Source organism: Manduca sexta, chromosome 5 (assembly GCF_014839805.1).
Source record: "Manduca sexta isolate Smith_Timp_Sample1 chromosome 5, JHU_Msex_v1.0, whole genome shotgun sequence".
Taxonomy (NCBI): Eukaryota; Metazoa; Arthropoda; class Insecta; order Lepidoptera; family Sphingidae; genus Manduca; species Manduca sexta.
Genome location: NC_051119.1, coordinates 4847012 through 4869537, shown reverse-complemented (window position 1 = coordinate 4869537; position 22526 = coordinate 4847012). Strand labels below are relative to the sequence as shown.

Genomic DNA, 22526 nt, shown 5'->3' with positions numbered 1-22526 from the left:
ATAGAGAAGAATACCATTGTAGAAGAAGCAATAACTATAAATTGGGTGTTTTGTTTCAATCAAATTATTTTGCAAATATGGGTTCATTATTAGGTTAATAAGGTAACAAAGTCTTTCGATTAGACACAGGACGTGAAAAAATGCATTTAGATGTAACAGTTGAATATGCTCATTCCATATCACAGCATGGAATTAATAGATTCGATAAAATTTGAGTACACTGGTCAGGTACTTGCATAACTCTCCGAGATAAATACCCATGCTTATGTATGTATTAGTCAAACAAATCTCTTACCTTCCGTAGCGTAAAGTACGGAGTATCCAACAAGAGAACTGCCCTGACCAGGCAGTGCTATAGGCTGCCAGCCAACCCTGAGGGAAGTTGATGAGGTGGCAGTACATTCTACTGATGACGGGGCTTGTTCAGGGGCTGGAAGATAATGATCATTTTTAATTTTCTATATTGAAAGAGGCCATTAGTTTGAACGCTTTTTATGAACAGAAAATTGAGTTTACTTTTACCTCGAAAGTGCAAAATGATTGTAATTCTAGCATCCAAGTAATATTCGATAAGGACAAAGTTCTCCCAGATTGTCTATATGGTTAAAGAAATTTCTCAGTACATCTAATTTAGTAGCTTTACGTCCACTCTTTCAAAATACTGGTATCGTCTTTTTAGTATAGTGAAACATAGTTGTATTATTTTCTAAAGAATATTGATCAAAATAATATACCGCCTTCTCTTGTGTCTTGGAATACTGGCAGCGAGAATGGTCCAGATCCTGCACTGGTAAAGGCTGAGACTGATACTGCATATCTGGAAGGGATAATGTGACAATCACGAGCAGCAATTGATTACATATCTGAAGATTTTAATGAATTTAAAAACTGGCGTTCATTGAAAACAGATGTTGGTGATGATTATAATCAAATGGCAATTGGTAATGATACTAAGGTTATAGATGTTGATGATGATTATAATGCAATGGCAATTGTAAATGGTAGTAATGTCAATCAGCGGAATAATGAACATTAAAAATTTTATGATGCTAATTATAACAATTTAGTTTCAAACGTAAACACTAGTGTTTCAAATCGACAATTTATTCGTGTCTGTACTAAAAATGTTAGAAGTTAATTACTTGGTGTTCTTCAAGAGTCCGCTAAGCAAAGTTTCTTGCTTTCCAGACAATTGTGATACCTTTAACGTCCTCGAATCGGAATCATCTGCAAACAAATATATAAATACATACACGCTTAATTTTCTATTTTCATAGATAGCTGCAAACGAATACGTAGATACATGTTTAGCCTGTTTCTCTTTTAGAAGGTAGGCAGGAGTGTATCACTCCCACATGTAGCCATCTATTTTAGGCATTATTTACTAAAAACTTAATGTCTCAAAGTGATGAGTTTTTATAGGGTAGTCATGTCGCTTGAAATCGGTTGTGCGGATAGCTTGCCTAGCCATTGGGTACAAAAAAAGGTCACCATTCGTGACTCTAAAGTAGTGGAGACTTATAAAATATAGTGAAACAAGATTATACTGTTAAATAAATCTTACCTGCTCCAGAATTCTGTGCAACGGCCTTAACATGGTAGCCTATGATGACTCCGTTATGAGTTTCCTTGAGAGGCGACATCCATGATACCTGCAACTCTCCTGGGTTCTCTGTCTGTTCTGCTTGCACGTTTGTAGGGGGTGAAGATGGGGCTAAAAAACATATGACATTTACTCTTATATGGTTGTCCAAAAATATACAAGGGATGTGCCCTTAGTTAAATAACTAATATAAAACTTCGAGGTGTTTTGAATCTATTTAGACCTATTATAGACGCTGTCACTTTTTTCTGAAAAACACAAAAGCTTCAATAGCTTTAGCCAATATCAGTCTTTCTTATAAACTTGTTTTAGCGTTCAGAGGTGATTAAAAAATGCTTAAATAGCTGTCAAAAATATCACCGGTTTCTTAGTTTAAACCTTATTAAGAGGCAAGATGGCCGGTTTTGACTTACAGCTGAATGAGTAAATTTGTGTTTAACTAAGCATAGTTTTGCATAATTTTTATAAGTAAGATTGTACAGGTTAAACTGCAGCAATAACTATGGCAACTTCAACAACTGTCATTTTTGTACTATTTATGATTCTCAGTATCAAGTTAAAAGCGTCTGAGTAACGCCTTAGTTTAGTATTTTTGTAGATATACCTTCTTCATGTGTAGTGAAATGCACCGGTGCAGTGAACTGGCTGATTCCGACCTGATTGCCTGTCGCCACTCTGGCTATGTACGCCGTTGCTGGTCGAAGGTTTTGGAGTTCTACTGACTGACGGACGTCTGTGTCTTTCCTGAAAATATAAAAAACACTTGAACCGATTTTATAAAAGACGGAATTTCTTAATGCAAACGTTTTTTTTTATATATTCAAGTACCTAAACATGTAATCGAAGTTAATTTTGAGCGGATTTGAAAACAATTTAAAGTAATACTAGTTCAGTATAAATCTATCGTCTTATAGGTTTTATAACTCAATATACTCAAGATGTTAACTATGAGGTTTTAGCGGTAAGTTCGCCTCCTATAATATTAAGTAATGGAATGCACCCATCGAATAGTGGATGCACCAGTTGAACACCAATCTGTACATATTATAAAAAAAAATCCTCTTTTCTGTCTGTTTGTATGTTATCGATTTTCTCAAAATCTACTGAAGGGATTTTTATGAAATTTGGTATGGAGATAGCTTAAGACCTTGGAAAGGTTATAGGTCAATTTTATCCCGGAAATCTCCTTCAAGCGGGCGAAGCTACGAGCAAAAGCTATTTTACTCGTGTGAGAATGACAATTGAGTATTTACCTCGTAACGTTCATGGTGACAGCATGATCCCACGTATGAGCGTAGTGGCCAGTCGAGTACTGGAGAGAGTAGTGTCTCGCGTTGGCCCGCAGGGTATCTCTCCAGGAGACGACAGCTGCCCTGGGCCGGACAGATTCCACACGAAGGTCTGATGGCGGAGTTGGTGGTTCTGTAATGGGAATCATGTATTTTTTATTGTTCGTTACTGATGTGTGAAAGACCCACGCTGGTATAAAGTTTCTATACCTTTTTCGGGATAAAAGCAAACCTTATTATGATTATTGAGGATGTGTAATAAAGCGTTTTCTGTGTCTATTTCTAACAAACATCCAAACAATCATAATTTTTTCGCATTTATTATAACTAAAATTTTTTTGTGTAAGTGCAAAGAACGTACAGTCTTACTTATAAAAATTCCCAAAGCTCTGCTTAGTTAAAACACAAATTTACTCGATCAGCTATAAGTCAAAACCCGCCATATTGCCTCTTAATAAGGTTTAAACTAGGAAACCGGTGATGGTTTTGACAGCTATTTAAGCAATTTTTAATCATCTCTTAACGCTAAAACAAGTTTATAAGTAAGACTGATGTGTGTATTCTTTTTGAATTATCGCTTGCTTTAACGGTGAAGGAAAACATCGTGAGGAAACCTACATACCTGAGAAATTCTCTATTAGAAATTTTCGAGGGTGTGTGAAGTCTACCAACCTGCACTAGGCCAGCGTGGTGGACTAATGGCTAATCCCTCTCAGTAATAGAGGAGGCCCATGCCCAACAATGAGACAGTATATAATACAGGGCTGATATTATTTTATATTATAAAATATCTCATTTACCCAATATAGTAAGTTCGACGTTAAAGGTAGCAGCTCCGTACGGGTTGCTGGCTCGGCATTGGTAGTAACCAGCGTCTCTGGTCTCCGAGTATTGGATGTTAATGGTACTTGTCAAGCCGAGGGATGTCTTGGCTTCTGAGAACTTGATGCTGAGGAGAGGACATTTAAAGTATAAAATGTGGAGTCAAATACAGATGTAATACATGTAAATATTTATTTTTTTTATCAAAATTAATGTTATTTAATACGTTTATCTTTAACGTTAAAAACAATTAAAACGGTGATTAAACTATTTTGCGGATTTGACCGCGGTTTTTTTATTATAATTTTCTCCTAACGTTTCGAAGACTTTGCAGCCTTCATTGCCACGGCGGAGATCAGTGTTGTTCGTAAGAAAAGACAAAGTTACAATATCCCTCTACACTTAAGAAAATACTTGTATAATAGCGGCATTTAGTCCGTCGTATACCATGTGTACAAACTGTAAAATGAAAAAAAAATGTAGGTAGGTATTATAATTTCGACTTTTCAGACGATCAACACCTCAGTGCCCCCGTGACTATGAAAGCTGCAGTCTTGTAAAAACCTGGAATAAAATGCGAAGAATAGATTATAGTTTAACGGAGTTTTTAATAGTACAGAATTGATAATAATTATGTAGTAGCCCAAAGATACTTTTATACTTCTCTTTTGTAATGTTAGTTGTTGAACTGTGGAATATGTTTTAATTTTAATTATTATTTTTTCTAATTTTCTTATATAATACTTACTTAAGATTAGACAACGATATTTTTTATAAAAATTAAAATTCTTATATTATACTCTTGAAGAAATTGTAATGTTACATACCATCTTTTGGTTAAATATGGTTGCTCTGAAATCTCATGTTTGGGCATTGTTATTTACCCATATTTGCAGAATAAATATATCTTTATCTTTATCTTTAATTTTAATTACCCTGTTTTCTATTAACGGCAACGGTTGTAAAGAGGCATCCTAGCAATGGCTCCAGTACTGATTTTGTTACACTTACCGTTGGTTCTGCATATCCACTACATTCCCATTATGCGACCACGCGACTCTGATGGGATCGTCTCCGAGAGGTTTGCATTCGAGACGTACAGGGTGTCCTAATTGTGACGTCACGTTAGCTGATGAAGACTCGAAGTGTACTGGTTCTGGAATCATAATAATCATCATTAGCCGCAGAATGTCCACTTCTGAACTGGCCTCCCCTAAAAATTTCCACATCGATCTTTAAGAAGTGGTCCGCATTCTGCGACCACCGAGTTTGTCCACCTTTTGGACGTCCGACATTAATCATAAGTGATCATATTGAATATTGTTATATGCCAAATAAACAATACTAATAGCTGTTGTTTTGGCTTCTATTGCTATAATAAAGGCCCACCATATTAGTTTTCCTTCAATATCTATAATATACAGATATCCGGTCCGTCACAGTTTTATTATATGTATCAAAGACGTAACAAAAATACTTACTATTTACACTCATCCAAATAGTTTTGCTCAGTGGCTGTCCGACTCCATTCTCTACATTGCAAGAGTAGAGGCCTTCATCAGTTAGGGAAACCTCCTCGATTACAAGGGTCCCGTTAGGAAGACTGAGAATGCCTCCACCTGCCAATTCCAACACCGGTTGCCAGGTGCCTAGAAGCGCTGCAAATCGTATGAAGTACTTGACTTACATGTTCAAAATAGCATCGTACAGTTAGAGGCACGAGTCGTGAGCACAATCGTGATTAGTCGATTTGACATATAATACGGCGATGTTTCGCGAAATTAGTTCCTCAATCTATACTTGTTGACTGTTTTCTTACATTTGCAATCCAATTACTATACACTTTAACACATTTTGTACATACGCAATCTCATCCACCACTGTTCATCTGTGCCCAAGACTTGTCCTGTGCCGTTTGCCGGCTAGGAGTGATAAGTGTCAAAAAGTTGAGATCTAATCTCAATGAGAGATTAGATCTCAACTTTTAAGCTTTTCATGATAAGTAAAGGTCTCTAATCTCAATGAGAGTAAATTAATTTCTTAAGGAATATAGGGTACCTAAGGTCCAAGCGGATACGAATTTTGCTTCTAAACAAATTATATAACGTTTTTTTTCTGCAACATGATAAAAGAAATATAACTAAAAATGTGATAATGTGACGATGTTTTACCATCTTTCTTCATCCAGTGCACTTGAGGCTGAGGGTATCCACTGGCGCTGCAGGAGACCGCTCCTCTTCTGCCCAGGAGAAGTGAGGAGTTGGCAGGCTCTTCGAGCCATTTAGGTGCAACTGAAAAAAAATAAAATCTTCCGTTATTGAAAATTATATTTCTCCCAATGTATTTGAAGCCAAATCCCAAATTGAGTTATAATGATGAATTTTACTTTTTAGGGGTAGGCAGAGGAGCAAGACAACCTCATGTTAGGTAACATGTAATAAGGGGCCAGCTTTCAGACTAATATTGAAGAGTAAAATCCAATGCTATGCCGATGTATTAAAATGTATAATTGTGAATCAAAAGAAATCTGACATTGGAACAATCATTTACCTTTGATATAGAGATCGGTAGAACGGTTTACTTTAGCCACGTGGTTCGATGCCACGCACGTATATGTTCCACAATGTTCTAATGAAACTTTCTTAATTACCAAAGCGCTGAATAACTCTGAATTTCGTTCTACAACCTGAAAAATAAAAATAGAATACAATTTAGTAACATTCATGCATTCTAAAAAAAATTAAGACGATTTTTTGTCAATCACACTATGACCACATCTTCTATGGCCATTTATTTTTATGATATTACTAACAAGTAATCTTCTGGTTCTACTTTTATAGGCACAAACTTCTTACACTATGTTTGCGTTAACTCTTCAACAGGTTATGTATACATTGAAACTCAAATATTTGAATACTCCAAAACCTACCTTCAAATTACTCGGAATCCGTTTCCCATCCTTCAACCACTCGAAATGTATCGGCAAGTCTCCAGTCCTGACATTGCAATATATATTCACGATCTGACCTTCTTGAAGATTAGTTCCTAGTAGCAAATCATCAAGGACCGGCGCTTCTATCACCTGAATTTCGAAGGCTCGTCTTGCCATCTCACCAGAAGGACTGGTCACAATACAAGTGTATATAGCCCCGTTTTGTTCTTTAGTTACTTCTGGGATGGTGAGCACTCCATTGATGTTGACTAACGGGGCGTTCCTTCTGGTTTTGTGTTTAGATCTTTTGTAACGTGTTTGGAAAAGGCTGTTTGTAGTAAGAAGTTTGCCTTGGTATTCCCAGTCGATTTTGCTGTAAATAATAATGCATTTTAAGTCTACATTATTATATTTGCGCCCGCATATTAAGAACTACAAAAAATCTTTCTAATGTACAGCCTAGGTTAGGAAGAAATTTGTAGAAGGCGAATTTTATCTTAGCATTTCAACTTATGAATGAGTTTTCAGGAATTAGTTCTTAATGTTCAAATATAGCGTTTTGTTTAAGATGTGGTTTTATGAGTTAGCAAGAATTTTAAGTACATGAGCATGGATTCATTATCATCATCAGCCGTAGGATGTCTACTGCAATTTTTTTTAACTATACACAGTACTGAATAGTCTTAATTTATTTTAGTCCGCACTTTAAGTAATTAACTAGTATAAGGGCGCAATGTTTAGGAATAAAATCTAGTTTTTATCTTTGTATATTTTTTAATTAGCTTTAATTTTGATTGTAATCTGTTTTGCGTCTTAATTTTATTAAATAAAAATAAACGTGGGCCTCCCCCAAAGATTTCTAGAATGAGTTAATGGAAGCGGCCCGCATCCAGCGACCTCCTGCGACCATCGTTATGACCCCTATTTTTAAAGCTGTTTTTAACGCTTACCTTATGGGATATCCGTAGAATGGACATCTTAAATTTACAGATTCTCCACTCTGTACTTTAATTGGTGGTAGAGATCGGATGTATGGCGGACCTGTAAGAACAGAAGATGAAGTTTGGTGATATGAAGACGCATGATGTTTACATTCAACTATCCCCTTTAGGAAAGAAATATGAATGCACTGTATTCAATTTTTATTAATTGGTGACAGAGATCGGATATATGGTGAACCTAGATGAACAGAAGATGAGGCTTGGTGATATGTAGATGTATAATTTTAACCTTCGTCTATCCTCATAATAAAAGAAGCATGAATGCGTTGTGTTCAATTTTTAATTGCTTGAATTATTATGGCGATCTTCAAAGGACCTTCAACCTTACACTACATCCCATAAAATCCATTATCCATCCATTATTATAAAACATCGTTGAAATTCCTCAGTTCATTCATTATATGTATGCATTAATTACTATAATGCAGCATTATCAAAACAATGATGAATAAGTTACACATATCTGGTAACTGTAAACACAGCTATAACCCTAAACAATCTATCAGCTAACAACAAATGTATATTCTTTTAGTAAAGCGGATTGTGTTAGCAATTAAGCGATGGTATTTTCTAGTGGTAGGATATATTATCCGCTTTAATGGTGACCACTGCACATAAGGCGTAAAATTTGCTACAGTGACCCATGTAAGTGTCGCGTTCCAGGGTCTGTGTATATTTGGTTTTAAATCAGGTATGACTTTGTCCTATGAAGTAGTCATCTTTCTGGACACTATTTCATTCACCATCAGGTACAGTAGGTTCATTTTATCATGCCAGTATTAAAAAATAGACATTACTTCCCATAAAAATATACCGTATTACTGTACTGTTGAATATCTTTGCTTACCATAAACATCAAGTCTGTTCTCGTGGCTGGCTGAATGCTCGCCTTCCTTGGCCGTACAGGAGTAGAGTCCTCCGTCTTCGACCCTCACCCTGGTGATGTTCAGTTGCGCTACCACTGAGTTGTCTGTTGTCATGATTTGGCCTATAGCATACCTGTAAAATGAATATAATATCATTCTTATTAGAACGTAATAAGACTTGTAATCAAATCAGAGATAAAATCACTTATAAAACTGTAGGTAGTGTTCCTCTCCACCCTGTGGACTGGGGGCGTTTGGAGAATTCCACCACGGTATCCCCTGCCTGTCGTAAAAGGCGACTAATAGGGGCCATCGGGGGGTCGCCGGCGGGCAGCAGGGGGCTGTCGGCCGCTGGTGAAGGTTGTGCACGCTTAGCACATTGTGGTGACCCCCGGGATGGACGGCAGTGTGTAGTTGGCCTCATGCTGCCGTAGACGCCGAGGGCGTCCTTCGGTGCGCGGGGGCTTCTGAGCCCCCCACCCATAGGAGACGGGCCGCAAGGCGGCACCGCGCAGGGGCGGCTGCGGTCGCAGACTAGACACTTCAACGTCAGAGGAAGCCCGCAGCCGTCCCTAATGCGCCGAAGAGGGCCACCGCGGAGTATTAGCTGGTAGGCCGTGCATAGGTTAAGTTGTATATAGGGTTAGGGACTCGGCCCGGCGGTCGCCCGAAGGTCGTCATCAAATCCGGGCGGCTGAACGCCGGCCCGTAAGGCACGGCTACCCCAGCATAACCGCTCAGTCACCCCCCACGAAGGCTGGGCGGTAGTAATAAGGGACTTTCTTCGCGAAACCAAAAAAAAAAAAAAAAAAGGTGGTGTTCCTCTGGGCGGTAGTGATGTTTATAATCAGGCAAGCAACTTGCTCGTTTCTCATACTATAATGTAATTTCGTTGGTGGTAGGATATATTTTATATCCGCCCGCATAGCGACTGCCGTACACAAGGTGTTAAAACCAATAGTGGCCCACTTGTATCCAATTCCGGGATCAACCTGAGTATATCCGGTTCCAATAGGCCGGCATAATTGTGTCGACTGTCAAGGGGTAATCATCTCTCATCAGTCGACATTCTATTGGATCCCACTCCACTTACCATCAGGTGCAGTGGGATGAAATCGTGCTCTTATAAAAAAAATACCTTGGATCCGTATTACTGGACACGATGATGCCGTCTCTCTCCCACACAAATTGCGGTGGCTTATCAGCTGTCGCCGCACACTGCATGCTTATCTGAAAAGAAAAGGTTTGATAAAGAAGTAATAGTGCTGGTAGCAGGATATTTTATGGTTCATTATAAGAAGGCTTTATGTTATTTTTTTGCACAAATTGAGTTATATTTGTTGTAGAACCTTTTGTTCGAATATAATTTAAAAATTAAAAACATAAATGTCTTATGTCAACTCATGTAAAACAAGTGCTCAATGATAAAAAAACATTCTCTGAATTTATCCGTATTTTTCATTTCACGTATAGTATTTCATTATTTTTACTACAAATCGTTATCTGCACGAAGTTATCTTATTTAGAAGAAGATAATAATGGCAGGACCTGTAGGAATATTGAATGGAATTACTATGTTAAAAAATCGTGAAGGATATGCAATTTGGAAATTTAAAATGAGAATGTTGTTGATCCATGAAGAGTTGTGGAGTACTGTAAGTGGCTATGCTGACGATGACAAAACGCCTCCTGAGGTACGTTTCCGTAATGACCAAAAGGCTCTTTCAAAAATATGCCTAACGGTTGACGGTGGTGCTATCACGCATGTCAGAACAGCTACAACGGCGAAAATAGCGTGGGATGCTTTGCAAACAGCGTTTGAAGATAAAAGCTTAGGCCGAAAGTTAGCACTAGAGCGGAAGTTATATAGGTATACTTTATCAGATTTTGCAGATTTAGAATCCTATATAATAGCTATAACAACGACCGCGCAGGATCTAGCTGATATCGGTAAGAAAATTGAAGATAGTTCGCTTGCTGCAATCATTCTAGGTGGTCTTACATCACGATATGAGCCCCTGATAATGGCTCTAGAGCACAGTAATATAGAAGTCACTAGCGAAATGGTGAAAACTAAACTATTGAGCGAAATGAGTAGAGAAACTGAACGTGATGTACCAGCACTGCGCTCATTGCATAAGAAGGGTATAATATGCTATAAATGCAGAAAACCAGGGCATAAGTCTCCCAACTGTCCTCTTAAAAGGATAAACCAAGTTTTGTTTATAATAAAAAGGAAGCAAAATGTGAAACGGGTCTTGTTGTGAATAATGAGGAAGAACGGGTAACGAATTCGAAGCAAGTTATCACTGAAATGTCTTTATCTGCACTAGAAAGTAAAGACTTTAACAGATGGATTGTGGATTCAGGTGCAACAGTTCATATGACTCCCCGTGCAGATTGGTTTATCAACTATCGTCCTATAGATGAAGGTACAATTACTGTGGCAAATGGAGAGAAGTTGGCAGCTATAGGCGTTGGTGATGTATCTATTGATACGAATAATGGAGTCTGCAGAATAGCTGACGTCGTACATGTTCCACGCCTAAACTGCAATTTGCTATCGGTAAAGCAGGTTGTTGAAAAAGGTTTTTTAGTAATTTTTGATAAAAATGGTTGTAATTTTTATAAAACTGATGATGTATCTTATTTAAATAATGCTGCTTTTCATGGTTCTTATAGTGGTGGACTGATTCATTTAGATTGTTCTGTTCGTTTACCACAAAATATAGCGTACATTGTTAATTCAGAGCTTTCAAAGTTTCAGCTTTGGCATAAGCGTCTTGGACATCTCTGCCGTATTGGTATGGACCTACTCAGAAAGGGTCTTGCTGTTGGTGTGAAGTACGTAGAAGTTGACAAAGAACCATGTATACCTTGTATTGAAGGTAAGCAAGCTAGGAAGCCCTTCAAGAGGCTGAAGTATAAGAGAGCTACATCAGCACTGGAATTAGTTCACACAGATGTTTGTGGACCGATGTCAACTACTTCATTCAAAGGCAATAAATATTTTATTATTTTTGTAGATGATTAACGCGTTTTATATTTGTTTATTGTATGAATTCTAAGACAGAAGTCATGTCAAAGTTTCTTACATTTCAATCACTTGTTGAGAGACAGACTGGTGCGAAAATTAAAATACTGAGATCGGATAATGGTACTGAGTATGTCAATAAAGAGATGGCGGCCTACTTAGATTCTCAAGGAATCCAACACCAAACAACGGTTCCATATAGCCCTCAACAAAATGGTGTTAGTGAACGTTGTAATCGCAGTATTATAGAAAAGGCTCGCGCTTTGCTGTCACATGGTTCGCTTTCTAAGGCATATTGGCAGGATGCAGTAGAAACTAGTGTTTATTTAAAAAACCGGTCTCCTCATCGCGCAATTGAAGGTAAAACACCATTCGAAATGTGGTATGGGAGCAAACCTGACCTGTCTCATTTAAAGGTTTTTGGATGTAGATGTTTAGTTCATGTACCATCATGTCATAGAACTAAGTTAGACATGAAAGCAACGGAACACATCTTTGTTGGATATTCAGATGATCCAAGAAGTTATTATTTTCGTAACGTGGAAACGCCACGAAGTTTAATTAAGTCAAGGGATGTTACATTTTTCGAAAATAATTTTACAGGACTGAAAGAGATGCCTGAAAATAATTTAAACCTTAGTTTTAATCCCAATGTTATTAATTTGTTATCGCAGATTTCATCATCTGATGTAAATCCATCTTTGTTGCCGGAAGAGCAAAATGACTTTGTGGATGCTGTTGATGATATTGATGACAACTCAGGTGATTTAGATCATTCATCTTCATTGCCATCAAGTGGTACTAATGATGAACCTTATGGTGGGTCTGAGTCAAGATATCCTCAACGAGAACGTAAGCCTCCAGATTATTTTTCATATAGTGCTCTTGTCGATGATATTCTGAATGATGATCCGAAAACGTTTCATGATGCAATATCTAGAGACGATAAAGATAATTGGATCTCTTCAATGAAGGAAGAATATAATTCCTTATTAAAAAAGGAAACTTGGATTTTGGTAAATAAACCAAGTCATAAATCCTGCATTCCATGTAAATGGGTTTATAAGCTAAAACGAGATGCTGATGGTAACGTAGTGAAGTACAAGGCTAGATTAGTTGCCAAGGGATTCACACAAATAGAAGGTGTAGATTATCATGAAACCTTTTCACCGGTTATACGCAACTCATCACTGCGAACCCTACTAGCTTTAGCAGTGCAGGAAGGGTACAAAGTTCGGCATATGGATGTCGACATAGCTTTCTTAAATGGTGACTTGGAAGAGGAAGTATATATGACACAACCTGAAGGTTTTGTTCGTGAAGGTGATGAGAATAAAGTCTGTTTATTAAGAAAATCTTTGTATGGTCTGAAACAGGCACCAAGAGCCTGGAATACAAAGTTAAAACAAACTTTGTTAGCTATTGGATTTATTCAAACTCCTTCTGAACCTTGTGTTTTTACCAAAAAGATTTCGAATAAAAACTGTTTAATACTGGCAGTTTATGTAGATGACATTGTTGTTATTTATAAAGACAATGTGACGTTTGAGAAGTTTAAATGTGATTTTGGAAAATATTTTACAACAAAAGATTTAGGTATAATTAGTTTCTTTACGGGAATAAATATATGTTCGCAAGAAAATTCTATAAAATTATATCAAAGAACATATATAGAAAAGTTGTTGAAGAAATATGATATGCAAGATTGCAAAGGTATTTCAACACCACTTGCATTAAAGAAATTAGAACCTGGTACAGGTGAGTCTAATGATTCATATCAAGCTCTAATTGGATCTCTCATGTTTTTGGCTGTTAATACGAGACCAGATATAGCTTATACAGTAAGCTATTTGAGCCAATTTAATACAAACAACGATCAGAGTCACTGGCGTGCTGCTAAGCGGTGTCTTCGCTATTTAAGTGCCACTAAAGATGTTGGTATAACTTATAGGAAAGTGGAAGATTTTAAACTACAAGCTTATGCAGATGCAGATTGGGCAAATTGTTCAGTTGATCGACGTTCATACACTGGATTTTATTTCGAGTTCGCATGTGGTCCAATATCTTGGGAATCACGGAAGCAGCCTACTATTGCTTTATCTTCGGCAGAAGCCGAATACATGGCTTTAACTTCAGCCACTAAAGAAGCTTGTTTTTATAAAAACGTTTTGTCACTGAAGTAACTGGTAGATCACCAAATGTTGTTATTTTCTCTGATAGTCAAAGTGCGCAAAAACTTGCATTGAATCCAGTCCATCACAATAGGACTAAGCACATTGATGTAAAGTTTCATTTTGTTAGGAAAAAGTTAATGACAAGGTTGTAGAATTAATGTATATGCCTACAGATGAGCTACCTGCAGATTTGTTGACAAAGCCATTGGGTCCAATAAAGCATGTAAAATGCATGAAAGGCATGGGTATGAGTTAATATATAGTTATATATTAGTTTTATAAGAAACTGTATTTTACTATGTTGTTATTTTATGTTTTTAATTTATTAAGGGAGGATATGTTGTAGAACCTCTTGTTCGAATATAATTTAAAAATTAAAAACATAAATGTCTTATGTCAACTCATGTAAAACAAGTGCTCAATGATAAAAAAACATTCTCTGAATTTATCCGTATTTTTCATTTCACGTATAGTATTTCATTATTTTTACTACAATATTATATACCATGATTCTATGTACTTTTTAGTAAAAACGAAAATAATCCCTTAAGATAATTAAAGGGGGACCATGAATTTATCTTTTATTTCTTCTTTCCTGTCAAGCCGTGTTGGCCTTTATTTATTTTGTACTTTTTAATTTTTATATGTCCAATATAAAATGTCTGTAATTATAAGTGACTTAATTCTAATAATAATTAAATATTCTCATGTACCTTGACTTATCATAAGCGCAAATATGTTCGCCTACGTGATGAAGAAAGTATTTTATTTATATAACTTAACTAAGAAATAAGGTTCGAAATTGTAGACTATTTGTAAGCATATTTGCTTACGATAAGATCAGAAACTTAATTGGTGTTTCAAAGAAATATATACCTAAAGATATTCGCGATTGAAGCCACGATGAATAAACATATACTATTTATGGAGTTTCAAAACACAATTCCCGAAATAGGCATATCAAATACGCCGGAAAGGACGAGCAAGAAGTCGATCAGGCGCTCAGAGCAAATATGATTTTGTTCGTTAATATGTGATATAAAGTTTCATATAAATAAAGTATCATATTGACATATAGCCATTAAATTTTGACTGTCTATCTAAGTGTAACGCGTACACGGTACGAGTACGACTATGGCGCTGAGGTCTTGGGTATGAATCCCGGATCGGGCCAAAGATAATTGTGACTGGGTTTTTCTATCTTAAAAATTGCTCAATCGCAGCTCGGAGTCTGGAAGATGGCGGTGTGAAACCCCTATGCCTCAGACAACACGTAAAGCCGTTGATCCTGCGCCTGATCTCTTTCCGGTCATGTCGAATTACCGTCTCACTATGAGAGTGAAGGAACAGAGAGTGCATCCCTGTGCCGAAATTCGGCAAGGAGGGACTAATTCATTCATCATATTGGCTTTAATATCATTCAAACCGCTATACTATGATGGATACACGATGCCTGGCTGATAAACTACATAAAACCTCTTACGGCCTGTATAACCTACTAATATTTAACTAGAGTTTGCTGTTTCAATATTCCGTAATTAGTGATTGTCGAAGCGTTTTATTTTTACACAACAGTTCAGAGTTCTGAAAGGTATCTGAATCTGAACTAATATTGAACATCCTTGCTTGTTTCCTTCTGCTGGCATAATCTAAAGTTTTATGTATCAAATTTATCTATGATCACAGTAACTGTATCTTACTGGAAGAAGGGAGGCACGTAAAAATGGTGGAACCTGCCCCCACCCCAACACTCCTATTTTCCTCGTTCTTTTACCACTACCGTTCTTACATTGTTTTATTGATTGTTTGTCTTAGTTTTAGTAGCTATATTTACTATTGACGGGGAGCGGGGGTAGGTAGGCACCAAATAGCGGTTCTTGCCCCAGGTACTGTAACAACACCAATACGGAATACTTTCTTAATATTGTGAGCCTTTGTTAATCAATAAAGGCAAAAAATGTAAACACAAAAAATACTGGAATACTTACATCGCCCCCAGGAGTGACTGTTCTTTCGGTGAAATGCTGCGTGATCAGAACTCTGTTGTCGGCCAGTCTTTTTCTCCTATCCAGACCTGAGGACAGAGGGGTACATATGACCATTTTTATTTTTACTCAAAACAGTTTAATTACTGGTGGTAGGCCTCTCATATGTGAGAGTTCGCCTGGGTAGGTACCACCGCAATGGCTATTTCTGCCGCCAAGCAATAGTGTGTAGTCATTGTTGTGTTCCGGTATGAAGGACATTGTAGCCAGTGTAACTACTGGACACAATGAGATTTAACATCTTACGTCTCAGGATGGCGAGCGCAGTGGAATATCATACGATATTTTGTATTTCAAGGTGTTGGATGGTGTTTCTACTGTTTATGGGCGGTCGTATCGCTTACCATCAAGCGAACGGAAAGCTCGTCTCGTCATTCAAAGCAAAAAAATTACCTGTAGTTTTGTCCTAAGGAAACAAAAAGGATTTTGATCGATTTCATTGAAAATAAATTTAATTTTTATCAACATTTAAATTTAATAATATATTATTTAACCACCCTTAAATTTCATAAGTTTGTATTATTTAACCCTTCCTTGAAATATTGCCTGTTTCGGTAGATTTGTGTTAAGGAATCAAAAATATTTATTACCAGCTATGTCACAATCTAAAGTAGATAATATAATTCTTATAAATTGTTAAATTTAATAATATTATTTAACTTCTCATTATAAACGGGGAATTCCCCGTTCCGATAATTGGCTGAAATATCCATCCAAATTGCGAGCTACGTCATATTATGTAATGTGCAGGTAAATCTGATTGAATGCGATCTCGCATTGGAGGTGGCAGACCGTAAAAGCGCTGATTAGAGTCTGGTAACTAGGTCTTTGGCGCGCGTACATTGCGGGCACGGGGAAGGTGGCATCTATTATAATGTATTTAATAATAATAATAATATCAGCCCTGTATTATATACTTGCCCACTGTTGAGCACGGGCCTCCTCTACTACTGAGAGGGATTAGGCCTTAGTCCATCACGCTGGCCTAGTGCGGATTGGTAGACTTCACACACCCTCGAAATTCCTATAGAGAACTTCTCAGGTATGCAGGTTTCCTCACGATGTTTTCCTTCATCGTTAAAGCAAACGATAATTCACAAAGAATACACACATAATTTTTTAGAAAAATCAGAGGTGTGTGCGCTTGGGATTTGAACCTGCGGACATTCGTCTCGGCAGTCCGTTCCACGCCCAACTAGGCTATCGCTGCTTTTTTAATATATTTACCTCAATAATATTTCATTGAATCGACTGGGGGTAATGATCTCTCGTCAGTCGATATCATCTGGAACCTAATTCATATACCATCAGGTATGGTTAGACATTTTTTAATATATAACTCTAATAATATTTCATTGAATCGACTGGAGGAAATCATCTCTCGTCAGACACTATTGGGGCCCTACTCCGATTACCACTAGGTGCTATAGATATTTCTCCTTGCCCGTATAAGAAAAAATGCTAAAAGAGTTGTCACAACACAAACTTTATACTCATACAAAAGTAAATTCATGTGTGATGATGACCGTTTTTCGTGTCCCTATAAAAAAACATTGGCACAAATCTTCTAATTAAAGTAATAGTAAAATTAAATAAACTATTCGTAATTAGTGTTATGTTATAGGCCAATTGTGACGATCGTAGTCCTAGTGATGATTAGCCAAGATACAATGATTTTACTTTGTTGGAATAAATTATCACAAACAATGGTTAAGCTTGGGTTTTTACTGCCCGAAGCTAACCGTAAAATTGACTTATAATGATTTCTTATGTTTACGGCAATATTAGACATTTAAATAAAACTATTTAGCGGATTTTATCCTTGTAACATGCGCAAAATAGCTTTAATAATAATAATATTCATTCAATTTGTTTTGATATTTCATATTAATTACTATACTTTAAAAAACTGCGGCGCATATCATGGTGCGCTCTATAGTGTTAGGCCACTGGCTACAAGGAGCATTATGCAAGCAATTTGTATTCTAATTTGAAGGAAACCGTGGCCAGCGTAATTATTAGCCGAGACACGTCTCGTTACTCGATAATATGTTTGGCTTACACTGGAGTTACCAGTGACAATGGAATCTCTTTTCCGTGCTCTTAAAAAAACCAGCCACTCTGTCGAAATGACTAAGAAAAAAAATTTAAAAAATTTAGGTATTTACTAACAAAAAGTTTTATGGCCCGCAGTGTAAATCTAGAATATTAATTGACTGCAAACGTCTCGGAGCGTCTCATCGATTACAGATTCCAAAGCTGTTAACCAAATAGATTCGTACTCAGGTAGATTAGAACCTAGAGTGGAGATTTAGGCATGTACATTTATTTATATTGATACACCAACAGCATAACATCTCATCATCATTAGCCCCGTATTGTATACTGTCCCACTGCTGGGCACGGGCCTCCTCTACTACTGAGAGGGATTAGGACTTAGTCCACCACGCTGGCCTAGTGCGGGTTGGTCGACTTCACACACAAATTTCCTATAGGGAATTTCTCAGGTATGCAGGTTTTCTCACGATGTTTTCCTTCACCGTTAAAGCAAGCGATAATTCACGAAGAATACACACATAATTTATTTTAGAAAAGTCAGAGGTGTGTTCCCTTGGGTTATGAACCCGCGGACATTCGTCTCCGCAGTCCGTACCACTCCCAACTAGGCTATCGCCGCTCATGCATAAAATCTATGTTACTATTATATAAAGCTGAAGAGTTTATTTGCTTATTTGATGGTTTGAACGAGCTAATCTCAGGAACTAGTTGCTCGTACAAAAAAAATCTTTAAGTGTCGGATAGCCAATTTATCGAGAATCTATAGGCTATATCACATCACGCCATGACCAATTGGAGCAAAATATCAGTGAAAAATGTTGCAAAAACGGGGAAAATTCATTGCTTCTTAGAAAGTTACTCGTTCCTCTTAAAAAGTTATAAAAAATATATTATAAAACAATGTTCCCAGCCGCATCTGTCCGCCTGTCAGAACACGATAAACTCAACAATTACCTAACAAATTGCAATGAAATTTGGTAGAGACCCTGGGAAGGACTTAGGTTATCTGTCCCGGAAAAATATATAGTGGCCCTTTTTTTCTGCTTTGAATGACGAGACCAGCTTGCCGTTCACCTGATGGTAAACACGACCGCCCATAAACAGTAGAAACACCATCCAACATCTTGAATTACAAAGTATTGTTTGGTATTCCACTGCGCTCGCCATCCTGAGACATGAGATGTTAAGTCTTATTATATACAGTAGTTACACTAGCTACAAATACAGCTATATTAAACATTAGTTTTATAAAATAGTTTGTGTATAAAATTAATAGTTAATTATGAAAGTTCTTATTCAAAACAAAACTTAAATCACTTTACATTTTTTTTAAATTGTCTCATAGAAATTTCAAGCGTCAATATATACTAAAACGTGTAGAAACTAATATATATAACAACTAACTCGGCGCCGTATGATAATTACTGTTCATTACGCAACTCCACTTTAGGAGCAATTTGCTTCGATGGGAAATATAATTACTGAATGTAATATGCCGTGATAGACGTGTAGGCAATTTGTTGTAGGTAATCACGCTATCTCGGGGGGTAGGCAGTGACCGTTGTTTAGAGATAGAACAAGCTCGCTGTTTTTCTCTAAATAAAAATTTGTTTTATTCCGTATAATCTATACTTTTATATAAAGTTTAAGTTTGTTTGTTTAAACGCGCCAATCTCAGGGACTACTAAATTATCTTTGAAAGTACTTTCACTAATAGGAGGCTTCATTATTGTAAAAACTTATCACGCATACGGAGCCGAAGACAAAAGCTAGTTCTTACATATAAAACAAAGTCTCTCTGTGCGTCTGTCTATCTGAACGCGACAAACTCAAAAACTACTGAATGGATTTCGATGAAATTTGGTGTGGAGATAATATGTGAAAAAACTTCAACGCGGCGAAGATGCGTGCAACGACTAGTAATATAAAAATATAGTCTTTCGCTCCGTTCGTGTTATTTTTTTTTTAATTTCTAACATAGTTTTCCGGTTATAAACTAAAGCCTATTTATCCAAACCTTGGTAAGAGTGTATAATAAAAATAATATCAGCCCTGTATTATATACTTGCCCACTACTGGGTACGAGCCTCCTCTGCTGATAGGGATTAGGTCTTAATCCACCACGCTGGCCTAGTGCGGATTGGTAGACTTCACCCACCTTCGAAATTCCTATAGAGAACTTCTCAAATGTGCAGATTTCCTCACGATGTTTTCCTTCACCGTTAAAGCGAACGGTAAATTCACAAAGAATACACACATGATTTGTGAATTTATCGTTCGCTTTAACGGTGAAGGAAACCATCGTCGAAATCAATTTAGTGGTTTATGCATGTGTGGTATATGTGGGCCACTATGTTAGATTTTAACACCTTGTGTCCGGTGGTCGCTATTCGGGCGGATATAAAATATATCCAGTAAAAATTATATTTATTAGTCGAATATTATTCCTTCTGATAGATGTGGGACGCGGAGTCACGGGTAAAGCCTAGTCAACGCAAAGCAATAACCCGCAGAATACCATTCGGGCGGCGTCCGGTGCGGTGACTTGCCATCAGGTGTGAGGGAGATACGTAATTGCAGGCTGACCATAGATGTTGCGGAGAGAGTAGAGAGAAGTTGTTTTGCGAAATGTCTAGTTATTTTTAAAATATACTTATGAGTGTTAATGTTTATTTTGTATATTTTTATTTTAAGAATACAATATATGGTAGCCTAGATGCATTTAATAAAAAAAAAATACAATCGTAGCATGTGTTATTTTTACAAACACAATACAGCAACTAAGTATTAGCTTGAAGTCTGAAATTAGTGCTCGCTGTGATGATGGGCTCATTCCTTTTGATATAATGGGATAGAACAGATTTGGGGAAATTAGTGTTCTAGTTGCCCTCTACGTGAACAGGCGTGAGTATATTTTTAAAGGAAGGCTAAAGGAAATTCATAGATATTAATAGTTATGTTACCTTAAAATTAAAGCAATTTAATAGGATAAGGTAATGCAAATATATTTTATAATCTATTTATTACTAGCTTTTGCTCGCGGCTTCCCCCGCGTGCAAGTGTTTTCCGGGATAAAAGTCCGGCTATATACATATTTTCTCGGGATATGTCACGTCTCGTTCCCATGGAAACAGGATAAAAAGTATCCTATGTCCGTCTCCTGGTTCTAAGCTACCTCCCTACCAATTTTCAGCCAAATCGGTTCAGCCGTATTACAGCCAATTCGATGAGGAGAGCGGAGGACCGAACAGCGTGGCGCGCTTTAGGGGAGGCTTATGTTCAGCAGTGGACAGTTGTAGGCTGATGATGATGATGGTTCAGCCGTTCTTGAGTTATGAATAGTCTAATAACACAACTTTCTTTTATATATATAGATATGCAAAACACATACAAATTTTTTATTTACACGAAACTATATATCATCGGTAGGAGGAACTACGAGGGACTATAATTCCATGCGAACCGAAGCAATTATTTCCAAACAAATATTTATCGCAGTATAGGGGCCGCTGGGGAAAATCCATTAACTTCACGAATTAAAATACATATAAACCCACGTTAGGCAAAAATAATAGACAGAGTTGCAGTTTCTATATCGATTATAATTAATCATGTTAAATCAAGCGATAATTCCCAAAGAATACACATATAACTTAGAAAAGTTAGAGGTGTATGCTCTTGGGTTTCGAACCTGCGGACATTCGTCTCAGCAGTCCGTTCCACAACCATTTAGGCTATTGCCACTTCTTTAAGTTTGTTCAAATGCTAGTCAATACTAAGCCGCCATATTGTAATTTCACTCGCTCAGGACCTTAAAAATAAAAATACCTCACCAAGCATCGAATCCAATATGTAAATTTAAGGTCTATACACGGCAGGCACTCAATTCAAGCGGCAGATAAATAATGGCAATAAATAATCTGGCACTGACATCGGCCGTGTAGAGGGCTTCGCGTCACTGCAAATGGCTGGCTTGGACACCGTGCTGGTCGGAGATTTTCGGTTAAATATTTTCTTTTTTAGCAATGGCGAAGGGTATAATCCGATTCCTATCGGCTTCTCTTTTGTAAATTATATTTTTTGTCTCTCTCTCTGTAGTCCGTCCCTCATGATAGGATTGTGGTTGTAATGGAAGGATGTATGTTAAGATGTGTTAATGGTTTAAGATACTGTATTTGACTGCGCTCAATATACTAAACATTACATGACTTATAAACTAAGTACACACACTACAGTGGTCACCATTCGATGTACGGCATTAAGAGCGGAACGGAGCGGACGGTTTCTGTATATCGCATAATACATATATGTGCTGTGAAACATTGTTTCTTGCTAAATTTGATTACGGGCAAAAGGAAGTACCCTATGGGTTTTGATTACCTTTTGAAATCGCAAAATCCGTTGAACGAGCTGTTTTTTATCAGTATTTTTAATATATAGGGAAGTCTTACGGTGGCGAAGTATTTAGAAAGGGAAGCCGACACAAATATAAAGACTAATACTAATTATAATTCGATTTTAGCCCACCATGCTATAAATTAGTTAATAATATCATTTATTTTAATAATTTGCTTACAGCAATTACAAAAGTGAAGCCGATAAAAATCCGGTAATGGGGATCCTTCCCCGCTGATGTCTTATCAATAAATAATGCACATATTCGTGCAAGTATGACACGCTTCGGTGTGACTGCAAGACGACT

General features: G+C 37.0%; 1 protein-coding gene across 1 annotated transcript in view; it reads right to left on the bottom strand.

Moving 5' to 3' along the window:
• Positions 1-15823, bottom strand: part of LOC115454302 (Down syndrome cell adhesion molecule-like protein Dscam2) — a 28745-nt gene extending 12922 nt beyond the window's left edge. The window contains exons 1-16 of the mRNA XM_037443354.1: positions 15710-15823; positions 9652-9743; positions 8495-8646; positions 7597-7687; positions 6644-7019; positions 6265-6400; positions 5886-6005; positions 5196-5372; positions 4726-4870; positions 3693-3841; positions 2857-3025; positions 2208-2347; positions 1565-1714; positions 1143-1227; positions 735-817; positions 296-430 (exon numbers count right to left, since the gene is read on the bottom strand). Coding sequence (XP_037299251.1) covers positions 296-430; positions 735-817; positions 1143-1227; positions 1565-1714; positions 2208-2347; positions 2857-3025; positions 3693-3841; positions 4726-4870; positions 5196-5372; positions 5886-6005; positions 6265-6400; positions 6644-7019; positions 7597-7687; positions 8495-8646; positions 9652-9743; positions 15710-15823 — 2314 coding nt within the window. The remainder of the gene's footprint in view (positions 1-295; positions 431-734; positions 818-1142; positions 1228-1564; positions 1715-2207; positions 2348-2856; positions 3026-3692; positions 3842-4725; positions 4871-5195; positions 5373-5885; positions 6006-6264; positions 6401-6643; positions 7020-7596; positions 7688-8494; positions 8647-9651; positions 9744-15709) is intronic.
• Between the last annotated feature and the right edge of the window lie 6703 nt (positions 15824-22526).